This window comes from Pteropus medius, unplaced genomic scaffold (assembly GCF_902729225.1).
Source record: "Pteropus medius unplaced genomic scaffold, Ma_sr-lr_union100, whole genome shotgun sequence".
Taxonomy (NCBI): domain Eukaryota; kingdom Metazoa; phylum Chordata; class Mammalia; order Chiroptera; family Pteropodidae; genus Pteropus; species Pteropus medius.
The window spans coordinates 15,705,272-15,729,156 of record NW_024344378.1 but is presented as its reverse complement, the minus strand read 5'-3'; the positions used below and the strand labels follow the sequence as shown (position 1 = coordinate 15,729,156).

Below are 23,885 nucleotides of genomic sequence, written 5' to 3'. Positions count from 1 at the left end.
AAGGTTAATTAACACCTCTATCCCTTCACTTAATTATGATTTTTTTGGTGGGTAGTCATATCGTTTAAGATCCACTCTCTCAACAACTTTCAAGTATATAATACAATATTGTTATTTGCAGTCACCATGCTATATATTAGCTCCCCAGAACTTATTCATTTTATAGCTGTAAGTGTGTACCCTTTGAACATTTCCCTACCGCTGAGCCCCTGAAAACCACCATTCTACTATTCATTTCTACAAATTTGTGTACCTACTCTTAACCCATCTAAATTTCTGGAGTTTGAGTGTCAGCTAAAGTTTGCATACTCAGAATGTCAACATATGCTTTGAACGACTGTTCATCAAGACACATAAAAACATGACTGGCAAGTTATCATTATTTACCATTACATGGCAAGATCACTTTTTAGTCCTAGTGATGGGTTACAGGGCTGTGTTCATAGTGTCATGGGTAGAAAATACCCAAGACTCTAAATGAAGAATTAATTTTCATTTGTGAGTCATATATGTGAATTATAAATTATTATTAGAAAACAGAAAAGATTCTTGGAAGGAACACTGACAGAAAAATGAATTAGAGAGAGAACCAATGTATGTAACCATTTCAGTATCACTTGATAATTGATGCTGAAGTTATCAGAGTATTCATTACTCATTTTCCTGAAGAAAAAGGAAATGTGTGTGTCTGTATGTGTATGAGTGTGTAATCATTTGTGAAACATTTTTAAAATATATAGCCTCGTATTGAGCATTTTGAACATTTGCTTCCTCAAACAATAGAATTAAATATTCTAAACTATGATTTCTTCTTAAATAAACATGATCGTGTCTAGAATGTGCCCCAATCATAGTGAAATTACACATACGTACATACTACTTAGCAATTGTACCTTTGTCATTTTTAACATGGAGAGAAATAACTAAATTTTTAAATGCCTTGTCCAAATAAGCCTAAGATGTTCCTTAAATGAAAAAATTGTAAAGTATTCTTGTTTCTTGTCTCTTCTAACCACTCATGAAACTTCAGCTCTTCAAACTGTCTCCTACTCTCTTGGGAGGTGAAAACCCTGTCTGAATATATCTCCTCTAAACTCTCTTTATCTTAATCACAGTCAGTGCATGACAATAATGGCTGATTACTCACCACCTTTTCCCTGCCACAACCTTCAGCTACCCCAAAGCTTCCTGTTTGTACCTGCTTCTCTATTTTTAAGGTGGATATCATGGAAGAGGCTGACTGGCTGACCATCCTCCTGAGTGGAAGAGACTGACATATCTGCTCAGTCCACCTGATGACAGAGGGGAGTTTCTTAGGGATGCAAACGAGGTGGAGGAATGGAACTGTGCATCATCTGGAAACAATCTTAGTACTCTGATCGGCGTGCCTTCGTGAAGCCGTGATGCCCTGTTGATAAGGTCCTCCAGACACTGCCCAGAGGAATTCATTGATAGTCTGTTAATATATAAGCTTCTACATTTGGTAATATTTCTTTTGTTGCAAAAAATAATGTGTGTGTGTGTGTGTGTGTGTGTGTTTTCTCTCTCTCTCTTAAGGGAGAGGAAGCAGCAAATGGAGCTGCATTAGGGAGAGAAATGGGAAAATGCCTTTGAGACAATCAAGAGAAGTGGATCTTTCATACCTGAACAAACACATAATCATCCTGGACAATCAAAGAATCTGGGTCAATGTAGCCTGGAAAAGGTTTATTTCTGTTGGCCTCTGTGCAGTTCTGCATTCGGCAAGTTAGGTACTGCGAATCTGGGGGGAAAAATTAGGGATGTGGAGAAATACACACAATGTTATTAGAGTCAGAGTGGACATTTTCTATTACCCTTGCTATTTCAAGTCTTTAAATAAACCTCACATTCTTTGTTAACTACATTACTGTAATCATTATTATGTTAAAATTATAATTATTATTTTACTCACTTGCTATCAACACCATCACCACTATCTCCCAGTGCCTCTACCAACTCCTGCCATCCTAGAATACTAAATTCTTGTTAATTCATTTTTTTCTCTTCTAAACCCACATGAAAATATTTTCAAAAACTGGCATTAATAGTTGTACTTTCAGTGTTATTTTTTCTCGATAGCCTTCACGTTTGCACTTTGACTTTTGATTGACCAATAGGGAAAACACACACACATATGCAATCATCAATCATTTCATGCTAGAAATGCTGTTGTTATAAATAATAAGGTTCTATGTCAAGATAAAGGTTTCTTCCATTAATTAGAAGTATAACAATAGAGAGGGGATTCCTGAGTCAAAAACCTTGTTCTCATTTCAGAAATGAGTAAACAAACTAAGACCTGGATTTTCACTAGAGACTCTATAATAGAAGACGAATTTATAATAATAATTCTTAAATAAATCCGAACTCTGTTGCTGGAAGTATAGTGTATTAAGGAGGTTATCCTTATTTTTCAACCACAATTATTCTGGCCTCTCTACTCTTCAGATGTCATTTCCTTACTTAAAATCCTTTTCCCTCCTTGCATTTAGAATAAATTCATACCCTCTACTCTCCGCTGCTCTAACCTCCCCTCTTGCTAATTTCTTCTTCCCTCCCTGTGATTCTTCTAATCTGGCCTACTTGATGTTCAGAGACTTAGCCAAACTTTCTACCTCTTTAGAAACTTTTCATTTGTGTTTCCTCTGCCTAAAATGCTTCTGCTCAGGTTGTTCTGAAAGAAAGTTTCAGATTTCCGCTCATTGTTACTTTTGAGGATCTCTCATGATTACTTTCTACCATACACCATCCTGTAAATTCCCTTCATGGAATGATTTACCTTCAAGTTAATTTATATAAAATTACCTTGTTCATTATTTATTTCTCACCCTCTCCCACCATTAGAATATAATCTCCATGAAGATTTTGTTGTTCACTGCTGTACCCCTATGTTCTAACACTGTTCTTGGAACATAGGAGGCAATAAATAAATATTCATCGGAACATGCCTCTTTACTGGAATGTATCTTTTTGAATGCAAAGGGAAGTTATTTTACTTTTTTGATGCTTCATGAATGGTAGGTCTGATTTTAGGACATCAGAGATGTATGCAGAAATCTTCTCTTCCAAATGAAAAAATCAGGAGATAATTATTTACATGAAATGGGGATAGGCAATAGCATGTAGAGTTAGATATAAGGATTCACTAATTCCTCTTAAGGAAATTTCCAAGACCACTTTTACTTAAGGAACGTGTGTATCCCTGCATTCTACCAGGAGAGTCACTAGGGGAGGGGTATGCATGTTTGCTCCATCTGACCAATGGCTGATGTAGCTGCTGATAAGCTCTCAGGTGAATGAAGGAGGAAGGCTTTATCTGCAACCTTCTTCCATCTAGCTGATGTGTGTAGGGATGACAAATGAGGATACAAGTACTTTGCCCATCTTGATCAGCTGAAAAACATGTCAATGATAAACTAAAGGAAAACTTTCTACTCACACTTCTCTATCTTTTTTTTTTCAGACATTCTTATACAATTTTATACAATTCTTATACAATTTGGCCCATCTTTCCTCCATGTAACTCAGAAGTTCCTGAATGCATAACTCAAGATCTTTCTCCTTATAGACAACTTCTAGGACTTAACTTTTCTCAGAATGGTCCTCTTTATAGCACACAAAACCTTTACCTTGCAACTTCATAGTCCATCAGACACTTGTACAACTCAGTTGGCTTCTGTTTTTCAGAAGGTAGATTGGGGTCATAGAAACAATGAAGACTGGTGAGTATGAGACCTGGGCATAAGTTCTGGTGCTGTCACTTACTAACTGCATAGTTCAAAGGAAATCTTAGTCTTCCTTATTCTTGCCACCTTCATTCATTGAATCAAGATGCCAAGGTCGACCATCTTACAGTTTAGTTCTAAGAATTAAATGAAATCAATAACAAATAGGCTAAATATTCTGAAACTCTAACTTGTATAAATGTCAGTTGTTATTATCAATACTGTTAACATTCCTGTTTTCCTTTGTTCTTTCATAATGATTAGATCAGTCTGGGGGACATAGTACGTGCTTAAGAAAACTGCTTAAACTGAATTTGGTACTCCAGTTATATTTCTGTATCACGTACTGTTGGTGACCTGTCCAATACCTAGACCTCCAGACCTCTTTGCTGAAAAGCCAATACTGTACCCATTGGCCCATCTTTCCTCCATGTAACTCAGAAGTTCCTGAATGCGAGGATCGACCTTACTGGGTCTACACCCACCCAAGGTCTTCTTATTTCCTTGCCATTGGTTGCTTTAGGCAAGGGCATTTAAATCCAGTTGTAATAAATGAGAAGTGAGGGAGCTCTTTTAAGGGGTTGTAGGAAGGTACAGGAGATATGGAATACCTTATTCTGCTTCTGTTCAACACTGTGTCCCAACGTGATGCTTAGAACTGCTCTAATCTTCCTGTCACACAAAGGAGCCATTCTTACAGTTAAGCTTACATAACAAGTATGACAAAAAGATAGGAGGGATCTCTTCTCTAATGACATCATCGAGCTCCTGATTATACTGAGCTTACAGCTGCCCTTTCCCTGTGCTTCTCGTTATGTGAGATAATTAATAAAAAACAATGATTAACCAAACTGAATCAAAAGTTTCTTGATTAAAAACTCTTGGGATTCAAATTACAAATTCAACTTCCAATTAGAATTTCTAAGACTGCCACCTAATGAAGGCTTCTTAATGGATACACAGTGCTTGTTTTATTTGCAATGGGGTCTGAGTTTCTTTTTTAAGACCTCAACGTCCTCTTCAAAAGCCCCTGAACAAGCATAATATGGAAAATATAAAAATAAACTTTTAATATTTATAACAATTATAAAGAAATTATAAATATGAGAGATTTGGGGTCAATTTAAAAACACAGGAAAACTAACATTTGTTGATCATCTATGTGCTTGGTAGTCTGAAGTATGTTCACATTTATTTAATACATTTTATATTCACAACACTATAAAGTAAAATATATCAATTGATTTTTGTAGATAAAGAGAATAAAGCTCAAGGAGATGGTAGTTATAGAAATGGCAGTATGGGGTTTCAAACCCGGTTGGCCTGATTCCAAGTCTGGTTTATTTCCACTATACTATGTTGCACGAAAAATCCTAGCAAGTTTGGGGTCCATCGATTAGTATATTTTGGCTTCCATCTAAGCATCAGTGGATACACTCAGATACAAAACAAACAAACAAAAAGCTCTGCAACATTTATATTTTTTGTGGGGTAATTTTGCAATATGAATCAATATCCTTTAAAACATCTTCTGAACTCAATTTCATTTCTAAGAATTCTACTTGAGAAAATAATCAATGATCTATGCAAACATTTAGCTACTTCAATGCTCATCAGAGTGTTGTTTATAATTTTAAAAAATAAGAGAAAACAAAATGGCCAACAATAGAGGAATAACTAAATAAACAGTGGAACATGCACAGTTTGCTATTAAAATCCTGCTCCTAAGGAATACATGGCAATTTACAGAAATGCTTAATATGTTTTATATTATAAAGATAGGTTACCAATTAATAATGTTGTATCAATGTCAATTTTTTAATTTTGAAAAATGCACCACGGTTGTATGAGGTGCTAACATAAGAGGAAGCTGAGTAAAGCTGTAGTGTCTTGGCAACTTTTCCATTTATTTAAAATTATTCCAAAATAAAGAGATTTTTAAAAGTAGGTTACCAAAATATGTACATATGGACTCAATTTTGTGTCAGGGATATATATAGATATCTGTATATGTATGTTTGGACAGAAAAAGTGAATACAAGATATATACGAGATACATGAGATGTCAACAATAGTACAGAGGCAGTGATGTGAGAAAGGCAGACAACTTGTGTGCAAATCTCTGGTCAGTACCTCTTAATTGAGTTGGGTATGGGGTGGAGGTGGGCTTGGGAGATCCAACTCATGACAATTAGAAAATCCTCTCAAATTCCTCTGCTTGTCCTATCTACTTCCACTCCCATGCCACATGAGCCTGTCCTTGGGCTGAGAATTACCAAATGTACAACTGGGTGACACAAGAAAGACCCCAGGAAGAAATCTGGAAAGCATTTCTTGCTCAGAGTGGTTCAAAGTGAAATTTCAAGTGGAAAGGAAATGATCAGTTTTGAGCTGCCTGCCCTTGGTAAAGTGCTCCTGGTTTGTTCCCTTTCCCTTCCTCATGGCAACAGAAAGAAATTGGCTGCGCTTCATAAGGAGGGACCAATCACTCATTCCCCTCAGGGCTTGCTGTAACAGCATTAAGTATGATGAACTCTTTCCATATTCATTTCTGGTGAGCGTATGATGCGATTCCATAGGAAGCATCTTGTAATTTGGCATTAATTAATGTCAATTAATATATGCAACTGTTAGATGTTAGAATTAATTTCATTACTTTTCCCACACAGATGTTTTCCTTGCCATAGGTAATGAGGGCACTGTGCTCTCTTTGCAAGCATTCTCACTCTTCTGCAACAGCTGCCGCTTGGAATAATGGACTCTCCATCCTCCCCAACCTGTGATGATCTAGAGAAAGGAAGCTGCCTTTAAAAGGCCGGGATTTGAGCAGAGGAACGAGGGTTTAATTGCAAGACCCTGGCCTGCTTGCTTGGTAAACTCAAGCCCTCACCTGACCTCTTTAAACTCTGATCTGTAAAGCGAGAAAAAAGGAGAGCCATCTTGCCAGTAGCAGTGATGACTGAAGACCTCAGTCGTGAAATGTGTTCAGTCTAGTGCCTGGCTGGACCGTGTTCAAATAATGGTGGCTCTAGTTGTCATTAAAGTCCTCCCTCCTTGATCACCAGGGCTGCTCATTGTGTCTCATTGTAGTATACCGTAAAGTATACTACGGACATTTCTACCTGAGACATTATTTCTATACTCAATGTTTGGTTTGGGTTAAAGTTTTTTTGTTTTTTTTTTTTAAGTAATTTTTCAAAACACCATGAAAATTATTCTCCTTGCATAATCAATAGATAACAAATATTCTGTGCAGGCAGTGTGAGGTAGTGGTTGGGGCAGAACTGAAACATAACCAGGAATATGAGGAGGATGTGTAAGTCACCTTTGCACCCAGTGCACAGGGCCAGCCAGCTCACAACCATATTGTTTTGCAAGTACCCTTTCCTGTTGGAGTGATGCCCTAGGTGCTTGCTCTATCTCCAACATTCTGTGTAACTCTGAGAAGGCCATTTACCAATCTAGGCTTCAGACTTTTTCTCTACATAATGAAGGCTATTAGAATTTTAGAACTAAAAAAGGACGTTAAAAATCAGACTATTACTTGAAGAACTGACAGATCGTTACCATTCTTTATCCTTTGGAACCTGTTTCCTCCCACATCTGCCTGAACAAACAAAGGTCTGTCCTGCAGCTGGCAGGTCTGTGTCTTCGGGACTTCTGCTACGTGTAAACAGCACGCTCATTCCTGGCTGAGACCCAATGTTCACTGAGAATTCCCTTGGTTTGAACTGCCTTTTCCTTTCCTGTTGCCCTGTGCAAATACTTCCTCAGATTTCTTCTGTGGAGTTTTTCCTGAGGCTCAGGAAGACCTCTTCCTTCCCAGCATGTCTCCACTGATGGCAGCAGCATTAACCTCCAAAATAACCAAAGCACCTCTCCTTTGGTCAGAAACTGTGCTAAATGGATCATACGCTTTTTCTTTTTTAAATTTGAAAAAAAATTGAGAAAAGTACTTTTCACAGGTGAAGAACTCCAGACTTAGGGATGAGATTTGTATAAGTCCTATGCTAGTGAAAAAACAGGGCAAAAAAACATACAGGGCAAAAAAACATATATCACAGATAACTAGGACTCTATCCATTGATTCAATCATTCAACAAATATTTACTTAGCACCAAATCCTTTAATATGTCTTAATATTGCAAAAGGTTAATTTTAAAACCATAAATTATGCAGGTAAGCATGAGCACTTTCAAACTTCCCCATCCCCATTAACTTTCAGTTATTAAAGCCTATACTTCTGCATATAAATCTTCCTTTTGTTATTTCTATTGCTCTATTATTTGTTTAGAACCCTCTGTGGCACGTACCAGTTAGAAAATGAGATCTTCAAAAGTGAGACTCTAGCCTTGGCACCTGAAAGACTATGCAGAAGATAAGAAATTTCTGTGAAAATTATAAACTTAGATCAAATATTCTCCTTTGGCACTCTGCTTTCTTCTATGAAATCTTTTGATTTTTGTCTAGTATAACTTTCTAAATATTATCTTTATTGTTAGCTTTTGGACATTCAGGAGGCCATGATTACTACTGAGAAAGTTCTGAACTCATAAATTTTTTACCAAGCACAGGGCTAGAATTGGGAACCTAAGAGAGAATAAAAGGGCATAAAATTTAATAGAAAGAAAAGTCATTCACCAATTCTGATGCAATGTGGTGAGTTCATCCCAGGAGAGGTGCAGGTGCTGAGGGTCCATAGGTGAGCAACCTTTATACCTTTCCACAAAAGGTCTACTCTGTGCCAAGACTTCACCTGTGACTCTGAATTTATTTCACTTTGCATCACATGGAATTGTAGACCTTTCGTGCCCCCAGGGCCTGTAGTACTTTTGAAGATAGAGATAATGTCACTATTAACTCTAACTCACAGAGGAGACAATTACTTGTGCGGGGGTGAGGGTGGAAACTCCATGGAAGCCTTCATGGAGTTGCTGAGAGAAGCCTAGAAGGCCACTCAAGACAATGACAAAGATGAGTCACCATTCCAGAAAGGAGCACTGGGCAAGCGAACAGAGGCATGAGAGAAAGAAGGGAAGATAAGTTGGATGAAATCCTATCTGTCTGTGCTGTGAGAAAGCCACAATAGAAATCTAGTTTTAATTGAGAAAATACAAGCTTATCCATGAGATCACACCTACCTGTAAAAAACTGAGAAGTGCATTTGTTCCAGTAACTTTGCAAATTGAGTCTACGAAAAAAGGGGGTTAGAAAGACAAAGACAGAGGGAAAGAGAGAAGAACAACCATAGAAAAGAAAGAAGGGAGAAAAGCATGAATAAAAATGGAAAGGAGAGAGGGAGGAAGGAATGAAAAAAATATAGTGCGTGGGAGAGAAAATACACAGAATTTCTTTTTCAGGGTTTTTTTTGGGGGGGAGGGAGGAGGTGCGGCTTGTAGAATATTTACTTAGATGTGTTCACGTGTTATATGATTGATTCCAGGACAAAGAGTCCGTACAAAGAACTTCCTCGGAGACGTGGGTAGTTTCAATTCATTCCATAACTTTCTATTTTTATTGCCCTAAATACCGAATATCGTACTTAGACTGCTGTAGTTGTTCCACAAAGATCGATAAGGCTCAATCCCTGCCATCCATAGTGGAATAAACAAACACAGATGATACATTTGCCTGCCCCTCTATATTCCAGCCATCTGGCCTGTCCGTAATACCCCAACCATGCCAAGCATCCCCACACGCCATATCCTTCGCTTCTGCTGTTCCATCTGTCTGGAATGCTTTTCCACCAAGTGGACATCCAGCTCTCTCCCTTACTTGCATAAGGACTTGGCTCAAATATTAAATGCTACCTTATCAGAGATTCCTTCCTTGACAGCCCCTCCTCCTTAATCACTATCTATATCTCCCTACTCTGCTTTGTTTTTCTTTCTAGAATTTATCACCACCTGACATTATGCATTTGTTTATAATCTGGCCCCGATAAACAGAAGGTAAACTCTATGACAGCAGAGCGGGGCCTTCACCAAGTCCCCTACTGTCTCATTGATGACTAAAAGAGTACCTGCCATAGCATACGTGTCTAGCAGTATTTGGTGAATGAATGAATAATAGGTCTGGAGTGAGCCAGAGCTGGCTTCAAATTCCAGCCCTGAAGCAATGGTAAAACATTCAATCACTGTAGGCTGCGTTTTTCTCATAGTTACAATGAGGAAAATAACAATAGGGCCCACTTTCAAGAGTTAGTGTATGTAGTGCAGCTGAAAAGTATTTCTTGCAGCAGCACCAGGAAAATAATAGGAATATAATGTATGATACTAGCATCATTGTTGCCTGAGATCATACAGGACAAAGGGAGATGTATGAGTAAGTGCTACAATCTTTACAATGCTTTTTTTTTTCTTTTTTTAAGCAGGAGTCTGAAGCATTAGGAGTTTTCCAAACATGTGGACATTGCCATGTATCTACATATCATGTGGACCAGTGCTGCTGAGTCCTGGGGATCCTGAGGACCCAACGGAAACCCAGACCTCTGTCCTAGAGTTAAGGTCCAGGGATGACAAGTTTGTCTTGTGCACCTCTGTCTTCTCATCCTCGGGATGGATGGACACACAGGATGCAGAGGAAGGAGCACAGAGTGGGAACAAAGAACTGAATTTGAAAGCTGCCCAGCTGAGCCTGCGACTGCACTGTCAATGTCAGGTTCTCCATTGCTGTGTGTGGAGGCCTGTGTTATCTTATTTCATGCTTTTCTGGTGGGTTTGCAGGGCTATCTTTAGGCTACTAAATCCGAGAGGCCAAGTTGAAATCCCTAGTTGTTGAGATCAAGAGACTCCTGCAGTATGAAAAACAGAGTCAACGTGACACTGTTAGAAAGAAAAGCAAAGTGCTAAGTGTCGCTGTACTAATTCATCTTTAATGCTTGATGTAGGGATAGAAGGAGAGAGGTGAGAATGCATTCGTCCAGTGTGTTGGGGAGTGGTGGGAAGCTATCAGATTCTGAAGCTGAGCAGAAATGGAAACCTCTAACCTCTCCCCTAGAAACTATTAATAAATTAACTGATTGAGAAAGAATATAAATGAAGGCTATGAAATGTGGGGTTTAATAATGCCAGTCGGTGTGCTAGTGATGGGTCGCTGGCTGGAGTGGTGGTGGCAGCTTTGATAATAAATGTCGAAGTGTCGATCTTTTCTAGGCCATTAAAAAGATTTAATATCTTTGGAAGGTTTACTGTAGAGGACATACAAATGGCCAAGAGAAAGAAATAAAAATTCTTAAACTCACTCCTCATTAAATAGATGCAAATTAAAACAATAAGAATATGCCATGTTTTTTGCTCAACAGTTGGGTTATGTTTAAAAAAATCTTTCATAACATCCTAGGTGACTGAGGGCTTAAAAACACAGATATTTTCATATTGAAAGAGCATATTGATACAACTATTTCAGAGGGCAATGTGAAAGCATCTACAAAAGTTTTAAATATATATACCCTTGGACCCAGGGTTTCAGTAATTTCTCTTTCAACAATGCTTGCTACTTGTACAAATTTGAATGCTTACTAACCAAATAAGTAATATGTGGATACACGTATGTGTCAACACTGTTTGAAATAGCCAGACATCTATATATCTATTAATAAGACAGAAATTAACTAAATTATAGTTGACTGTATAATGGGGTTCTATGTCGTGATTAGCCATGAAGTGGCTAAATTTATATGTGCTAATATGGAAAGGTTTTTAACTTGCTATTGTACTCACTAACGCTGGATTTGACATAACAGTTTTATAACATATGCCCAAATAATTTTTGGAAAAATATATAAGTATATAAAAAATCCCTTTTGGGATGAGAACAAAAATCAGAAAGTGGATTTTTCTTTTCACTGGATACACCTGAGTACTGCTTATTCAGTACTGTCATTGCTACTCTTTTGGTGTAAAAGTAATAAATGCTTATAGTAAAAACTTGAAATAACCCCATTGCTAATATTCTAAGGACTGGTGAGAACTGAGGTCTCTATCACCTCCCCACAGTATTCCAGCAGTGCTCAACCTATTTGGGTATTGTTATATATGCTGTTCCATTTAAAAACTACATTGGAGGGCTAGAAAATGAGAAGTAGAAATGAGGTGTCCAGTTCTCACACAAGATCAGAATTAGTGGGATGATTATTATGTAAGCTGTGAGTTTCCTTTTATTTCAGCTTATGAAATACTCGTTTGAGTTTCATTTTGGGAAGAGTTTTTGAGTAGTTATTTTCACACTTGGTTAAAGGGCCAGGGCTGTTTTTACCCAGTGAAAGAGATTAGTCCTTGGGCAAGTTGTTACAAGGTTACTTACTCATGCAAATAGACACTGAGACCAGTAACTGTGCTCTGTCCTCTGTCTGTGCTGGCATGGATCATCTCCAGTACAGAAACATTCAAGTCACCAGGTAGGCCTTTCTTTTTGAGAATCAATAAAGGCTTTACTTGGTACTGCAGGTTCTCTTACAAGATGGTGTTTATAGATGAGCATAAATATACAGAACTATACATTCATGTGTACTTGTCCTGTGATAAAAGTTATATTCTTTTTCTCCCAAATCACAAACACACACACACACACACACACACACACACACACACACACACACACACACAAATTGACCAAGAGAAAATGTATGCATATATATACACATATATATGTATATGTATACATATATACATGTATATGGCACAAAGTTTCAGAGCATTAGTGAATTTTTTAAGCTCATCCATTAGCCCTACAGGACTCCACAGACCTTATGGTTGAAGGCCCTTCTTTAAAAAGACATACCTATACAGCGACACAGACACATATTTATTAAATCAACAAACATTAAATGTGTCAGGCTCTGAGCCAGATTTGTACATAGAATCAAGATTTAAAAAGATATGACTTTTTACAAAGCTTTCAACTTTGGTCAACTATGTGTATTACATACACATACACAAACGTGCCTGTATTAGGTAAAGGAACAGAATGCAAGTTTTCTTTTTACTGCTTTGATGTACCAGGCAGCAGTCTTAATGTATATACAATGTATAGGCACATGCACATTCTCATACACACACACTCACATGCCACACACATGCCGTACGCCACCACACACACACACATACCGCTTTATGCCATATGTAATATGTCAACAGTAAAATCTTTTTTTCCTGGATGGTGATCTGTCAATTTGTGCTCGACTGAATGTAGGGGCCAATATCAAATGCCACATTCAATAAATATGTTCAAAATTTTCCAATAATACTTCTTGTGATTGATTGTAATTAAAGTTGCTCTCTTCGGCTTGCCTCCCAAGGCAGAGGGGTAATAGAAGAAAGAATAACCTCCTTGTCACAGTTGTAAACTACCAGACAGATTTCACAGCACAATTGGCAAGAAATGTCTATGCTAGTCATAGACCTTCATAGAGCAAGAGCTTTCCAGAGCTCACCTCCCTATAAATATAGAGACTTCAAATGCAACAGAATGTAATTATAAAATGTAATCTGGGGAGAGATGAAACGAGACTAAAACTGAACTTTGAATAACAAACCCAGATAAGCATTTGCAGCCAACCCCATGGGGATGAGTCAAATAAGTTAGTGAGAGATGTTTCCTGTGTCAAATATCTCAGTGCCTTGGCTACAAATTCCCAAACCCATTAAAATCAGAAAAAAAAGCACTTGTTCTAAGTAAAAAATATCATATTACTTTTTGCATATACCCTAGAAGGTGTATGACATAGAATAAAAAAAATAGTTTCTATATACTTAAATTTTATACTAAATAATTATGAAGGGATAGAGAAAGAAGTAAGAGGGATTTCAATCAGGGAATGGAGAAAGAGGTAACATATGGATATATAGGTACTGGAATTCTTGGAGCAACTGACCAGCCTGGAGCCTGATTTTGATAAACACACTGCCAGCTACATTTGCTAACACTACGCTACTCTAAGTTCTCTGTGCTCTTCTTCCCTCCTCCTCTTCTTTGTTTCTTTTACCTGAAACCATAATTACTGACTGTGTTGGGGGTGAGAGGGGAAGAGAGGGGGGAGAGGAGAGAGAGAGAGAGAGGGAGAGAGAGAGAGAGAGAAGTTATGATACTAAGAAATCTCATTTTTTTAAAAAACTCAGGTCAGGCATTATGCTTAAATCCTTTATTTCAATTGGTGGGTAATTTTTTTCTTTCTGTTTTGTTTTGACAGGGATAACTTTTCAAATTAAATCCCTTTATTGAATTTTCACTCTTGGATAGTTTCTGAAGATGCTGCCTTTGCAAAAAAAAGTAAAATAAAATAAATAAAATTAGAAGTGATATATTTCATGCCTTGTGTAAGGTGAGCCTGAGATGACAGTTTGGCATTATCAACCTCCATGCCTGCAGGGAGCATGAGAATGATGTTGGGTGAAAAAAAGAATGTGCAGATCAGAGAAAGTGATGGACTTGTTCTTTTCAGGATACGGGCTTATGTGCGTTAAATGCCACATGCTAGAACATAGCTTCATTCTCAAAAGCTCAAAAACAAAAGCCATCTAGGATGTTATCAATTTCATGCAGAGTTTTCTAAATGAGGGGTGTAGTCATTGGAGATAGACCCTAAAGCTATTTCATTAGTTTTTCATTAAGGGACTTGGTTACTCTAAGCCTGTTCCACAGACCAGCATCATGGGCTTCACCTGGGAGCTTGTTAGGAATGCAGACTCTTGGGTGCCTACTGAATCAGAATCTACATATTAACAGGGTCCCTAGGTGGGCCAAATGACTGTTAAAGCTTGAGATGCGATGCTCTAAAATTTTCAAGCAACCTGGTAAGTGAGTTTAGGCAGCCAGCTGGTAACCCTGACACCTGGCCAACTACGCATTCATTCATTCAATAAATATTTATTAAACTCTCTCTACATGTAGACACTGTGGCATGTGCTAGAGACACAATACTGAACAAAGATAGGCATGGCTCCTGTACTCATAGCACTTACAGAATAATGGAGAGAAAAACTTGTGATCAAATAATCATGTAAATTGAATGTGTAATTTCAAAGTGAGGTGAGTACAAAAAGAAAAAGAATAGGGTTGGATGAAAGCAAACAGAATGAGAAACTGGTTTAGACTGGGAGTTCAAGAAAGACTTTCCTAAGAAATGATACTTTCCCTGATTTTGATATAGTTCTATCGTTTTATTGGATGCCATCTTTGGGGGAAGCTGGGTCAAAATGATAGGGGAATTCTACTATTTTTTTTTTGCAACTTTTATATGAGCCTAAAATTATTTCAAAATAAAAAGTTAAATAAAATAGAAATAGATGCTTAACCTGAGATCTGAACCACAGCGATTAATTACACTGACCTGGTCAGGGAAGAGGGAAGAGGGGAGGATATTCCAGGCAGGGGAAACCGCGGGTAACAGAGCCTTATGCCAAGACATAGGACTCTGTATGTTGCAAGAATTAAAAGCAAACTCAAAGGCCTGCAGGCAAGGAGTGAGGGCAGGACAAAGTAAGAAGAGATGGCAGAAATGAGCAGGCACCAGGTTATGCTGCAGCTATAGGTCAGGTGAAAACTGTGCTCTTTATCATCAGAGCAGTGGGAGTAAATCAAAGCTGTAAACAGAAGACATGGTTACTTTTGCTTAGAAAATCACTGCTCTGGCCCTCGTGTGGTAAGAACTGAACTTTGAGATCCAAGAAAACATAATCAGCTCCGGGGCAACGGAGGCGTCTCCACCAAAAGAAGGCCACCGAAGTGGTGAGAAAGAGGCTCCACTGGTGAAGCCATTCTGGGCCAGGCACAGCGCTGGGTATATGGCAGTTCCACCTGAGTTCATAAAGAAAGAAGCTGATGGTCAGCTTGGACACTGACCTGTCCTTCCACTGAATCTGCCAAAGAATATATTTATTGTCCAAAGGGGAAGCAAAATCTCTAGAGATGAAAAATTACATGTTGCATACAGTAGTGCAATCCATGCTGTTTCTAGAGGGTCTGGGTTGCAGGGGTGACAGGTGACCTTTAGTTATAAACTGGTAAAGGGCAGGTATTATCTTGTCTGCCTTTGTGTTCAGAAGAGCTGAGGACAAGTAGACAGGCACAAATGATAGTGATAACGAAGTGTTTGAGTTGTGAGGGATATTTCTGAAACGGAATATCTTGATAATTATTGGATTATCATTCTCTAGTTCAGTGCTGGACAACCTCGATCAGCCTTGTTGGTCTGCGATAACTGTAGATAGTTTATTTTTTCTCTCCTCTATACTTGAGACTTCTTTCTTTCCATCTTTCGCCTCCTCATCCCTTTTTCTTCTATACATTTTCTCTCTTTTTTGCATCCTTTTCACCTTTAGTGCCCAATCTTAGGTCTAGTTGTATTCTCTCACCTCCTTAGACTTCTGGAGTTCCTCATGATCAAAGAAGGTGGAGGAAACTTAAGTTGTTGTTGTTGTTTAAATATATTACTTAAACTTTCTGTGCCTTGGTTTTCTCATCTGCAAAATGTAAATACCAATCTACAAATTGTTGTGAGGATTATTTGTGATAAAATATTTAAAGTGCTTAGCATAACTTTTGGTACAAGGTGAGTACTTGGTAAATGTTAGCAACTACAGGACTCATTATTATCACTTTATTTACAGTGAAGAGACTAAGGCAGAAAGAGTTTAAGTAGATTTTTCAATGTCACGTAATTAGTGAGTGAGCTTTTGAGTTCTTCAGATATGGGTCTGAATTCTGGATCTGTACCTTACTTTCCTCTATATCATCTACCCAAAGCCACAATCTCCATGGAAAGTTAGTCCTTTACTGTCGCTGACCTAACTAGGCTGTTCTGAACTACCAATGGCTCTGAACAACTGACTCGGTGGACTGTCCTCTCCCGCTGCTTACGATGGAAGTCATCCTCGACTTCCTTTTCTCTCATGCTTCTTAAGTGCTTTGTGAATCTCCAAATAAGACAGTGATGTGTTGCTTGGATGACATCTGATAAAAAAAACGAAACTGGAAAAACGAATCAAAACAAAATGGCAGTAATAACAATAAAACACTGTAGAAATAAGGAATTTTGAATTTTCTCACCACCTGGAAAGAAAAACACCTGGATTGGATGAAAATTATTGAAATTTATTAAGACAATTCTGAATTACTAAAAACAGGTAGTCGTCATGTCCAAATGATTTGGATTATTACCACTGATTTAAAAACCTAAACGAAGACACGGTTCATGACAGACTGATAAAACTATGTATTACTATGAACTTCCCAGAGAAGTTAATTGACTTACGACCATCCATAGTTCTGGCTTCAAGATGCACAAGATCCGGTTCCTTGTTTGATCCCATCACAGACCTGAAAAATAGAGAAACGCAAAAAGGAACATCAACATTCATAATTTCGCATGTGCCTTAGAGAAACTCAGCTGAGCCCACAGACTATTAATGTCCACAGGATTCTAAAACCACAAACCTTGGAATATATCTACTGTATTTATTTATAGAGCCTGACAGTAAAATTTCCACTTCAAATGAAAAACGATAATGAAACCTTGATTTGATGAAGGCCAGACAACCCTGCAAGGATATTGTGTGTTATTAGATCAGACTTGCAAATAAGTCCTACCCATGGCATATGTGTCCTCCTACAACAATCTCACTGACAGTATATTAAACTTTCAAGACTTATCAGGCAGATGCCAGACTTAGCTGGGTGAATTGAACAGTGATTACACAGCAAACTGATCTAATTAAGTTTTTCATTTAAAATTTGCAGAATTACCTAGTGCTATTCTATGAACTATGAATAAACCATATGACTCAAGCATTGTACAGCATCCAATACAGCAAAAAGTGACCATTCTCTGCATTGTTGAATCAGTAAGAGGGCACGATGCACATGCACTTCTCCATGGTATATGCTTAAAACTGTATGTGTAAGTAAAATGCCTTGAAGGCACATATTATTTAGTGTAATGTTGTGGTGAGCCATATTAAATAGAAAATTATCATTCTGTTACATAAATACTATGGGCAATCATACTCTATCTTAAGACTTTTATACAGGAAGATTCATTAAAATTGGGTCCAGCTATAATTTGTTTTCATCAGGATTTGCAGAACTTTCATTTGTTTCATTTTTACATGGAAATAGTCACATGTTCAAAACTGATGCTTCTGACATACAAATGGCCAACAAATATGTGAAAAGATGATCAAAATAGCTAGCTATTAGGAAAATGCAAACCAAAACCACAATGAGATACCATTTCACACCTGTTAGAATAGCTAGAATCAACAGGACAAGTAATAACAAATGTTGGAGAGGATGCGGAGAAATAGGAACCCTCATACACTGCTGGTGGGACCATAAATTGGTACAGCCACTATGGAAAACAATATGGCGGTTCCTCAAAAAACTAAGAATTGATCTACATATGATCCAGCAATCCTTCTACTGGATATTTACCCCAAAGACTTGAAAACTCATATCCATAAAGATATTTGCACACTGATGTTCATAGAAGCATTATTCACAGTGGCCAGGACATGGAAGCAACCAAAGTGTCCTATGATAGATGACTGGCTAAAGAAACTGTGGTACATACATACAATGGAATATTACTCAGCCATAAGAAGAGATGAAATACTGCTATTTGCGACAAATAGATGGACCTCGAAATAATCATGCTAAGCGAAATAAGCCAGACAGAGAAAGTTGAAAATCACATGATATCAGTTATATGTGGGATATAAACCTAAAAGCAACAAATGAACAGGACAAACAAACAGAGACTCATGGACATGGACTATAGACTAGTGGTTACCAGAGGGTAGAGGGTGGAGGAGGAAGGGGAAAGTAGATGGGGTAAAGCGGGTCAAATATCGGGGAGTCGGGGGAGGGTAAAGTGGGTAAAGAGGATCAAATATATAATAGCTGAAGGAAACTGGATTCTGGGTAGTAAACACACAATAGAATATACAGATGTCAAATGATAATGTACACCTGAAAATTATATAATTGTATTAACCAATGTTATCCCAAAAACTTAATTTAAAAAAAAATAAAATTAATGCTTCTGGCTGCCCTGGCAACCCAGCCATCAAATCCATTAGAGAAAATGCAAATTTTCAGAACACTTCTCATAGTCAGGACTCATTGTGGTACCTAAGACCTTGCTGGATAGGTCCCATCTTGCTTTTGCTGCCCCATCTCCTGGCACACTGAGAGCTTTGCTATCCCCTGAAGGTGCTTCCTCAGCCCTCTGTAAGCCTCGGAGATTTTCTGTATTCAGCTCGAAATACATTTCTCCAGCTCCACCTAATTTTCTTTGACTTATTTTAAGACACAACTGAAAACTCACTTCCTCCATTAAGTAGTTGCAGTTATACCAGGAAAATTATTCTCCTCCCACCAACAAATATTTATTTTTATATAAATCCTGTCACAGTTTGTTATAAATAATGATTTTTGTGTCCTTCCCTAGGTAAAATCAGCCCCTTCCCCAACATGCACATATGCGTGCAGACATTCACACACACACACGTGTCCCTCAAACTAAGAGCTACTAGAGACTTTTTAAAATTTATATATAGTGCTTAAATTATAATAGTTAAATATTAATGAAAGAAAGAAAGAAGGAAGGAAGTAATGAAGAATGAAGGAAAGAAAAGAAGAAAGGGAGGAAGAGGAAGAGGGAGGTAGAAGGAGAAGGTATATAATGGTCTGCGAGCTCTTTGAAATAAGTCAATCATCATCCTAAGGGCATTCCCAGAACTCTTCTCATTTGGGCTCATTTTCCCAGCTCAAAGAGTCTGAAACCTGGATAGCTTAGTCTCTCTTCATCTTAAAATAAGAAACCTCCATAAGGCCCTATTACCACTGTCAGTAAGTTTTCTCTGATTGACACGAGGCCTGAAATTCGGTCCATGCTCAAAACATTAAGCCCCGCTTTCTTCTCCCAGGAAGAAGAAATGTCCTAAAAGGAGTTTATAAATTTCCCCCAAAGAGACAGAGGACATGCACATGGATATTTTATAACACTGGAATCTGAATACAGGCAGATGGTGACATTCTCACTACCATTTCAGTTAAGTACTACAGTGACTATTTGTATAGAAACGGTGGCTCTCCACTTCCCACACTGAAGCCCTGATGGGTTCCATAGGTGACCTCTTCATACGAGGCCACAGTCACGAGCATTAAAAAAGAAAACAAGCTCCCTGACAATCATCAAACTAGAAATCTCAGCAGTTAACTGGGTTTTGCAAATTATTACTGAGTAGTTACATGTTGTTCACCTCTCACCTTGCCTGCTGTGCATTTCTTCCTTGAAATGAGTAGCACCTATTATTCCCAGACTGGCATCCCAGAAACACAGTGTTGAAACTAGCATGCAAACCTATCTGCTTGGCTTACGGTTAATGTCAATGGGAGGCAAAATAATTACTCTGCATTGTTCAAGTTGCTTATGGCCCCAAGTCAATAATAGCAGTAGTCTCTTAAGATCTTTTGTTATCTCTAAAGGCAGGAGCTATTGTTTCATGTGACATTTTCCTCTTGTCAACTAACAGAAAGAGACAGAGACAGAACAGAGCCCATTGTTTCTCCAAAGTTTCTTGTGCCTAAACGACCCCTTTATCCAGCCTAATTTTTTTTTACCTATAGTAAAACAACTACAACCACGAAATAAAACTTCAAATGCCAACCACAGTGTTCCCAACAATTTTTATTTGCTGATGTGCTCACCCCTTTTCTGAGTGGTCTAGGAGTACCTCCAGGTCCGCAGTCACAAGTTTAAGAATTATTGCTGCTTTTACTTTGTGGCACTGGTGAGTTCTCAAGAGCAGAAACCAAATGATGCTAAATGTCTGCAGAGGTGCGGGTTTTAAGTCCTGTCATTGACCAGATACCTCGCAGAAGCCCACCATTTCAGCTGATCCACAATGTACCATTCCATAGCTAGTTTACACATTTTGGTTGGAACTGTGGCATTTGTTGGTTTTCTGTGTGTTTTAAGACCAACTGTTTTACGATGATGATGATGATGATAATGATAAATAGATGGCTGCCAGGGACTGGGGAAAGGGAGAAAATGAGGAGAGGATGATAAAATGATAATAAAATAAGGTTGAAGATCTAATGTATATATAGCATGGTGACTACAGTTGATAATACTATGCTGTATAATTGCAATTTACTAAGAGTAGAATTTAAGGGTTTTCACACATGCAAAAACAGGTAAATATGTGAGGTAATGGATGTGTTAACTGTGAAAACCCTTTCACAAAGTATATGTGTATCAAATAATCACATTGTATACTTTAAATATATTATAACTCTATGTGTCAATTATACCTCCATAACACTCAAAAATATTAATAAAACAAAGAAAAAGAACATAAAGATAAAATTTAATTCAAAATGTTCTCTTGATTTTATTTTCAGCGTGCAATCTCAAGAGTGACTTTAAGTATCCCTAGACAGCTACAGAAGTCAGTCTGACTTCTGGGATTGAGTGCATAGGTTTGGGCACCTCTGCTTTATGCTTCTAGATTGCCCTATACTCATCCCTGTCACAGTTCACAGTGGTTTGGTGGCTCTCTTTGCATAAATGCCTCTGTTATTCACTGAGCTCCCAAAAGGCAGTGCTCTTTTTTTTTTTTTTTTTTTTACCAGTAAATTGTCCATACTTACCAGAGCATAGAGAAAAATGTTTCCTCAATAAGTATATAGACAGAATTTTTACACTGGTCAGTATTTACTATATATCTGATATACTGGGTTGTTCAATTCTGGGACTCAGAAAGAATTTCTTCATGAATATGAGAGGAAAAATTTTAGTGCAAGGTCCTTTAATTATATAAAAAGGCAATAGGTGGCTTTATCTTGCATATCTTTATATTGTTGTTATGTCTAATTGGGAAAAATAACTTTCTTCTTGAACTGAATTTCATGGAAGTAAAGGGAGGACTTCAGGCCTTTGCACATACTTGTGTCTCTGCCTAGAAATCCCTCTTACCCTTGTTCTGCCTTGTTAACACAGCCTGTCGTTCAGCTGCAGATGAGTGAAGTTGAAAATAGGCTTCCCAGTAGGGATGCCACTTAAGCTAAGTCGGTTCACTTTTGACATTTCCAGAACCATGAGCATACATTAGCATAGCATAAATTAGGCCATGTTTCAATTGGTGACTCATTTGTCTATCCCTCTTATTGACAGACAGGCTCAAACCTTTCTGTATTTCTATGCCAGGCACCATGCGTTCTATGTATAGATATTCAATAAATGTTTACTGAATGTTTTTGGATAGAAGTATACCACTAGCCATATCAGCGTTTATCAATTTATCTCTATGTGACATTTGGCAAGTTACTTAACATCTCTGTACTTTAATATTTTTTAATGTATAAAATGAGACTAAAAGAAGTTTTTTTAGAACACACATCTTAAAGCACTTAGCAGGTTCCTGGCACACAGAAGGTCTCAGAAATGCAGCTAATTTCTTTTTTCTCTTCTTTCCCTTTCTTATTTCAGGAGATGGATGGAGAATATTAATACTCACTTCAAAATTAAAATTAATGTTGGTAATAAAAGCTTCCTGGGATATAATGGGTACCCCATTAGCAGAAATGATTTATCATCATAAATCAATAGACCAAAAAATAAAAAAATAAAATAAAAAGAGTCAACAGCCCAGAAATCAAGTACATGAATAAATAAAAGCATTTATTTGTTCAGTGAAATGTTCTAATGGCCTATTATGTGATAAGAACGAGGACTACAGATTCCCTGCCTTTACAAGCTTTAGAGATGTGAAAGAAACAGTGATCAAAAGAGAGAAGGGTTCTAATATTCAAGGTGCTCTTTGAAGACGTAGGAGGACTGTCATTTCACTTGCAGACAGAGACCTGGGGGAGCTGGAAAGTGTAGAAAGGCTTTCGAGTAAATAGAATAAATATTTAAGGATATGCAAGAATACAATCAGAAGAGAGAGGGGCTGGAAGAGCATTCTCTTTAAAGTTAAATAACAAGTAAAATGGTCCTAGGTCAGAAAGAGGATGACCCATACAGGCATCTACTATTAAGTCAATAGGGTGGATCTAACGTTTTCAGAGTAGAGCGGAAGAAGATAAAATATAAAGTTAGTCAGGGGCCCAATCATGAAGCACCATGTACACCATGCTATGATTTTGTATTTGATCCTAAGAGCCATGGGATGCCACTGAAGAAAGTTAAATGTGTAAGTTTATAAATAGCTGAAAAGAAGAATTTGTGTTCCCATCTATCTAAGTGTAGGCCTTCCTGTCCATCCAAAGAATAAGGTGAAGGCCCTCAGGCCATGCCGAATACAACTCTGTTGATGAAAACAAGACAGAGCCAGCCTCGCGCATTTACGCTTCCAGTATCTCCAGCTGATGTTCACATTTAGGAGCCATTTTTGAATAAAATCTAAGGGTTATCAAAGTCAAGAATGCAAACAAAACAATCTCTCTTTGATATAGGACACTGCGATGTTAGTAATGCAACATCGGCCTTCTGAAATACAATCAGCCAAATGCAGCCTTTGTAAACATTTCTTACAGAGAAACTCAGAAATGTCACTAGTTTATCATTCTCCTGGCATTTTGTCTGAGTTTACACCAGTTTAATATAGTGCTCAGTCAATGCTGTGGAGCTAGAGAACGTCCTGATATAGATAACCGCAGAACAAGTATTAAACAATAAACACTATGATGGGATAATACCTATTTATTCAGATTTAGATCTGAAATAAAGGCACAAGGAGGAGTGAGGAGGGGTCTTCAGAGGAACAGAGGCTAGGAAGTTGGAGACACCTGCCTTCTCCTTTTTCGTTTTAGATGGAGCATTCATGTTCCAACAGGCTGCCTCCATAAGCAAAGCCCATAGAGGCAAGTGGTCCTGTTTGCTATCGACATAAGAAACAAAGTGTTGACAGGTATTAGTGGCTGGATACCCTGATTTCCTCTCCTACAACCAATGGTTTCCCTTTCACCTATCACTATAGTTAGGCTCTCAAGACAAACATCAGGAAAGTCCTGGCTAAGGCTGCAACTTGTATTCTTAAACAAAGCATCTTAGCCTGAGGTCTCGTCTGCTTATGTAAGGGAAATGGACTAGGGGAAAAAAGAAAAAAAAAAAAAAAAAAAAAAAAAAAA

At 37.8% G+C, this 23,885-nt stretch overlaps 1 protein-coding gene across 1 annotated transcript in view; it reads right to left on the bottom strand.

Moving 5' to 3' along the window:
- The window catches only part of SORCS1 (sortilin related VPS10 domain containing receptor 1), a 452,195-nt gene that overhangs the window by 111,169 nt on the left and 317,141 nt on the right, over positions 1-23,885 (bottom strand). The window contains exons 6-7 of the mRNA XM_039871262.1: positions 16,999-17,063; positions 1,644-1,762 (exon numbers count right to left, since the gene is read on the bottom strand). Coding sequence (XP_039727196.1) covers positions 1,644-1,762; positions 16,999-17,063 — 184 coding nt within the window. The remainder of the gene's footprint in view (positions 1-1,643; positions 1,763-16,998; positions 17,064-23,885) is intronic.